This window comes from Mus pahari, chromosome 11 (genome assembly GCF_900095145.1).
Source record: "Mus pahari chromosome 11, PAHARI_EIJ_v1.1, whole genome shotgun sequence".
Classification (NCBI taxonomy): Eukaryota; Metazoa; Chordata; class Mammalia; order Rodentia; family Muridae; genus Mus; species Mus pahari.
Window position 1 is genome coordinate 8,552,831 of NC_034600.1, and position 6,706 is coordinate 8,559,536.

The 6,706-nt window shown below is 34.8% G+C and overlaps 1 protein-coding gene across 4 annotated transcripts in view; it reads left to right on the top strand.

Annotated features, from left to right (window-relative positions):
* The window catches only part of Mctp1 (multiple C2 and transmembrane domain containing 1), a 595,681-nt gene that overhangs the window by 231,244 nt on the left and 357,731 nt on the right, over positions 1–6,706 (top strand). For all 4 annotated transcript variants that reach the window (XM_029544133.1, XM_029544132.1, XM_029544131.1 and 1 more), the window contains exon 2: positions 3,055–3,169. In XM_029544133.1, coding sequence (XP_029399993.1) covers positions 3,055–3,169 — 115 coding nt within the window. The remainder of the gene's footprint in view (positions 1–3,054; positions 3,170–6,706) is intronic.

Sequence of the window (6,706 nt, forward strand, 5' to 3'; positions counted from 1 at the left end):
AAAGAAAGAAAGAAAGAAAGAAAGAAAGAAAGAAAGAAAGAAAGAAACATTTAGACAACAAACATGACGATTTGTACACATCCTATTCAGTATTAGAATTCAAAGTCTTTTATGCAAATGATTTGGAATGAATACAGAAATAAACATTACAGGGGAATCCCATGTATAGCCACGTGTACTTGGGAACTTATGGAAATTTATAGGTACCGGCTGCCAACCATGCTACAGTGGATAGCCCTATATCCAAGAGTGCATCGACAGAACAAATTGTACATAAGTATTTAAAAAAGAGAGAGTTTAGAGATGGAGGGATGAAGAGGTAAAGAGTGGATCTGGAAGTAAAGTGATAAGTAGAGATTAATGTTTTCAAAATGCATCATGTAAGATTCTCCAAGAGTTAATAAAATATTATGTTTAAGAGAGAAAAGTTTCCATTTCATCAAGTATATTTAAATTTTATCTTTGATAGTTTAAAGAACTACATTAAAAAATAGAAATTTTAAGATTATTTTAACTATGAAAGTAATTATGATGGTATGCTAAAAATTAAGAAGTTATGAAATGTAGAAATTACTGAGGGAATAAGACAGCTTTAACTGCTCAGAAGTCGGATGTCACATATAACATGTGCTAAGATCAAAGACAGAGGACACACCAAGAAAAAATATTTACAACAAAACAAAAAATTATTACCATGTGCAGGGTTGAGGGGAAGGGGGAAAAATTGAACAAAGAATAAAAACCTTCAGTTATTAGAGGAGTACATATAGAGACCCAATATGTAGAAATAATGACTATGTAGCTTGATAGTAACACTGAATTATAAGTTGAAAATTTATTAAATGTTTTTAACCACAAAACAAAATATATGTAATGATTATAGATGGAGTGAGAGCTCTATGAACTGACTTATTTCACTAATAATTTCGATAATGAATGAAGATCAAATCATTCTATTGTATGCCAGAAAATAATAAAATGTCCTTTATTAATTACACATCAAGACAGTGAGAACAAGTACAAAAGTGAAAGGGATGGAGAAAGGCATGAAAAGAGGAAGGGAGGGAGGGAGGGAGAGGAGAGAGAAATATTGATTTATTGGCCTAAAAGTACCTGTGTTATGCTTTCTTAAATAAACTGTGAATAATAGAAAACTTAGGCTAACATTGTTCAAGCTGAAAACTAAACCTGGCATGTATGTGAGTCACTATGTATCTTTGTGTATGCTTGAGTAAAGCTTGGAAGACTATGGAAGGTTATATCTCAAACTGGTAAGTAGGTCATCACGGGTCTGCTGTTCAAAGACTGGGCTTGTATTGTGCTTGTAGGAATTACAGGAAAAGGCATCTGGCAGATGTGGTACAGAACACTTGAGATTTAGCAGCTATCTGGGTGTGAGTAGGAGGCAAATGAAGAAGTCAAAGAAGGCTCAAAATTTCCAGGCTGGGGGCCTGGGGACTGCAGCTATCCTTTATGGAGGCAAGGATATTATGGGAACAGAATGAATTCTTTTCATTTTTACCAGAGGAGAGATGATAGTTCAGGTGTCAATCAAAGTAACAGTGCACCTTTTAAGTGATAATTGTTCCAAAATGAAGGCTTTCTACCCGGATCTTAAAACCTCAAATAAAGCACTGATTCAATTAAAGGGTGACTTTGCAGTATGTGAATTATAGCTCAGTAAAGTTTTTTGACGCTGCTTTATAATTAAGCTTTCTGTGAATTATGGTACTGGGAGCTAGGTGGCTCACTACTGCTCTTTCTTACTCTTGCAAATTTTAAAATCAAAGAACATCCCCTTTTTAATCAGAAAAGAAATGAGAATGTTAAATAATCTCAAACCTGGGAAGAAAGTAAGTTCTTATGCTGTATACAAACTAGCTGAAACTACAAAATATAAAGTGTACAATTTTTGTTAAGTATTATTGTTTAAAATATTCCAATAGGCAACCCCACTGAAATCTCTCAATCTATACATGACATGCACACTTTGATTCCAAAGAAAGAAGCATTAGAAACTGAGTTCCAATGTGAATTTGTTTCTTGCAAATACTGCCAACATGCTAGGAGAGTTTATTTCTATATAATTATTATCATTCTTCATTTACATTTCTAATGCTATCCCGAAAGTCCCCTATACCCTCCCCCTGCCCTGCTCCCCAACCAACCCATTCCTGCTTCCTGGCCCTGGCATTCCCCTGTACTGGGGCATATGATCTTTGCAAGACTAAGGGCCTCTCCTCCCATTGATGGCAGACTAGGCCATCCTCTGCTACACATGCAACTAGAGACATGAGCTCTGGGGGTACTGGTTAGTTCATATTGTTGTTCCTCCTATAGGGTTGCAGACCTCTTCAGCTCCTTGGGTACTTTCTCTACCTCCTTCATTGGCAGCCCTGTTTTCCATCCAATAGATGACTGTGAGCATCCACTTCTGTATTTGCCAGGCACTGGCATAGCCTCACAAAAAATAGCTATATCAGGGTCTTGTCAGCAAAATCTTTCTGGCATGTGCAATAGTGTCTGGGTTTGGTGGTTGTTTATGGAATGGATCCCCAGGTGAGGTAGTCTCTGTATGATCCTATATCATATTTTCTGTTGGGTAGAAGTGTATAATCCACCAGCAGGAAACTTTTGCATTAATAAATGAGTTAATACAATCACCAGAATAAATCCTTTAAATTTAATTTTCACTCATGTATGAGGCAACTTCTTTTGCACATCTTTATTTCCATTTGTCATTCACTGTACTTTTAACTTTACACACTATTTCTGTGTTAATTTTCCTTAAGTAAATTATATAATCGCCCATAGGCAATGCTTTTCATACTGAAATCACTAACTGTAAACAGAGTTAAAATAGATCTTACTATTGTGCTTTCGTTTTGAGTCTAAAGGCTTTCATGAATTTTAAATCCTTTAGACAGTTTGATTTGGTTGATTTCATTGGCTAATTTTTGTAATTTTGTTTTAAACTTCATGCAGCCTCTTCTTGAAGAAATTAGAATGAAGAAAATAAGCTGAGTACTTATTTGTGTATTTCTTATTTTCCAGAAAATAAGTACAGTTGGAACCAGTAATGCAGATGTCCCTTTGGCTGATCCCGGAATGTACCAGTTGGATATTACACTAAGAAGGGGTCAAAGTTTAGCTGCCCGTGATCGAGGAGGTAAAAAGTTAAGAACACTATTGTTCAAAGCTTTCTCTATGTGCTTCTGACGGAGTGTGTTTTCTTCATGATTGCCAATGTTTTAAAAACTTAACTGTAATACAGCTTCCAGAAGTTTGGGATTCAAAGACTTTAATATGTGACTTGACTTCTCTGACATGGAAGATATGGGCTCCACATTCTAACATAGTCGGTGAGGCTCCAGCCAAATCTTATATAATATAGATTTTACAGGCATGGCATCAGTAACTGGTGAGACATACATTCACATATTAAGGTATACATCTACATAGGGGAGTATACATTCAAATAGGTGAGATACACATGTGCATATGTGAGCATACATTCACATAGGAAAGATATGCATAGGAAAGAATACATTTATAAAAATAATGGGTGCATTAACATGGGTAAGGTATACATTTGCATAATTGAAGCACACATACATAGTTGAGCATACATTTCCTATAAAAATGTAAATTTATACAGGTGAAACATAATCTTTCTATAAGTAAGGCATACATTTAAGTGAGACACACATACATTGATAAATTTGCATAGGTTGGCATACATTTACATGTGAGTATACATTTACATAGGTAAGGCATGCACTTACCTATTAACGTGAATATTAACATGAATGAAGCAGACATCATCTACATGGACAAGGCATACATTTACATAGGTGGGGTGTTCTTTTATACGGATGAAACAGACATATAATTCAGTCTACACTTATATATGTTTATACATTATTATAATTATACATATTATAATATATTGTATTATAATTATACATATGCATAAACCCATATATGTATAAATATATAATGTATATATAATATATATCATACATTTATATATTGTTTAAGTGATCATTTATACAATTAAGGCATATATTTACATAAGCTAGACATATATTTACATAGGTGAGCATATATGTACCTAGATGAGGCATATGGCTACATAGGCAAGCATATGTTTACATTAGAATCTTTGTCAGAAGTTGGCTTTTGGTAGAAAAGGTTCTTTGTTACCTGAAGTTGCACAGTTTACGCTGCTGTGAGAGTGAGATTTGAAACATCTCCTGAAAATTTGAAGATCTTAATCAGCAGCTGTCTGAAGCTCAGTTAGATGTCTTCCTGGTGAGTGTACAGAAATTTGTAACAGCATTAAGGGGAAGGCAGCCAGTGCCATTTAGTTCTCAGATTTCATATTCCTAGGCAATTTCTTGATGAATTAGTCTGGGTATACAAGAGCTTTCTAGAGAAGAGGCAGAATCATGGAAAGAGACCAATAAACTGGGTAGCAGCCTGAGATAATGGTCACTACCTGCTGTACAGGAATTACAGAGTCCAGAGGCCTGGGAACCCCACAACTTCTGGAAGCTAAGTTGAGATGTAACAGCATCTATCAGGATGAGGGATAGTCCCCAAGCCTGTGCTCGCTCACCATCAGATGACAGAGCGGCTCCTGATGGTATGGCACTTTTGCCACTGTACCTCAATTGGTAGCTACACTTAAGAAGTTGAAGAAACTAGATTAGGGACACAGACTCTCTTTGCTAGCTCTCGTCTCTGAGTGATAAATTATTTAATTTAATAATGATTTTTCATAACTAGACACCTTAAAATGTAAATAAACAAGGGATGCTTTTATAGAATTAAACATCTGCTCGAGAAGGTAATGAGAGATGTTTATTGAGTCATACTGCCTCAGAAGTTGCACTTAAGATAAACAAACTAAGGTAAATAATATACAATTAGCATCATTTCACAGAAAATTTTTATTATTCAAAGTGATCTCAAGTTAAATTGAGTACTTTGATCAAAAATAGAATTAGACCAGGAAATAATACAACCTTTTAATCCCAGGTCTGTTTCTAACATTGTTAAACACATAGATACATAACTATATATTGTAGCATTATTTATAGTTATATAATTATTAAAACATTAAACCCACAAGTAGGTGTATAGTTGAAAAAACTATAGATCATTCACACAAAGGATAGCCTGTCATTGTGTGTGTGTGTGTGTGTGTGTGTGTGTGTGTGTGTATGAAAGAGAGAGAGAGAGAGAGAGAGAGAGAGAGATGCCTAGAAGTTAATGTAGAAATTTTACAAGCTAAATTATTAAGTTTATGTAACAAAACTTAAAAAAAAAGTGTCAGTAGAATGCAATATTTCTTGTGAGAAATAAAGAGCTGTAACAAATCAGGCAGAGTCTACTAATTTGCACAAAAGAAATAAAAACTTGGACTCTAATAAGATTGGTAAGAGTCTGACTATAAGTGAGAACAGTCAACAAGAATAGGGACAAGAGCGAAAAGGTGAGGAGAAAGGAACATTTCTCTAAGAAAATCCTTCTTCCAGTACAGTTCTCCCTAGACTGCAAACCAAAAACATCAAGATCAAGAGGATGTGCAGAAATATACTTCAGAGCATGACTGTCGATTTTGAAAGTATGCTAAGTAAGCTACATGTAAATATGCTGAGAGCCAACTAGGAAATAAGTAAATATACTATAGATACTGAGACCTAAATATCTCAGTAGGAAAAAGGTGTTTAAATATAGAAAAGGGAAATGCTATATACTAAGTCCTGATATGCCACAGATATAATTTTGAATTGTTATGTGCGTGTGTGTGTGTGTGTTGAGGTACATAGAAATACAAATGGTTAAATGTGTGTTTGTGTGTTCTGCACCTGTCTGCTATGGGGGCCTAGAAACAATAGCAGGTGTAACAACAACAACAATACGTAATTAACACACAAAAGGTCCCAATCTTTGTTCCTAAATACAATTTCTCTAATGCAAGTGGTCAGGACTTTTTGAGAAATGATTGATTATAGATCTGGGTAGAAAAAATACAAGATGGGCTTGGAACATTTTGCATTGAAAAACAAGTATATATAATTGCTAGCAGGATGATAAATACATGAGCCACTTCAAAGAAACCTGTAATGACTACAAGTGAGACTATTTCAGGAGAGTGTTAATGATGCTGCTAGTTATGAATATAGAAAATTTATCTACTATAGTAGTAAATCAATGATTGAGTATATGAGTAGGTAGCAGAAGAAAACAGCTTTCATAATGGTAGAATTGTGGTGGAAAAATGTAGGATGAAAGATACAAATAGAAAGCCACCATTTATGGACATCACTGTCACATTTCCTGGTAGAAACTATCAGTGGGTACTAAAATTGTGTGTAAAAATTTATGAGTACTTCCAAGTATAACTTTAGAGGAGGCTGCCTTGGCCGAATTACAATGCACAGGTAGTTGCCATTGGCAGTGACGAGATGTGTAAGCAGCACTTGCTTCAGATAAGATGCATCAAGAGATGCAAACCATGTGTGTGTGCATTTGTGTCAAAAGGTTCAACATACTTATAAACGTAATCTAGGAAAACTTTCTTTTTTTTTAAATTAATTATTATTATTATTATTATTATTTTCTTTATTTACATTTCAAATGCTATCCCGAAAGTTTCCTATACCCTCCCCCCACCTCTGCTCCCCTACCCACCCAC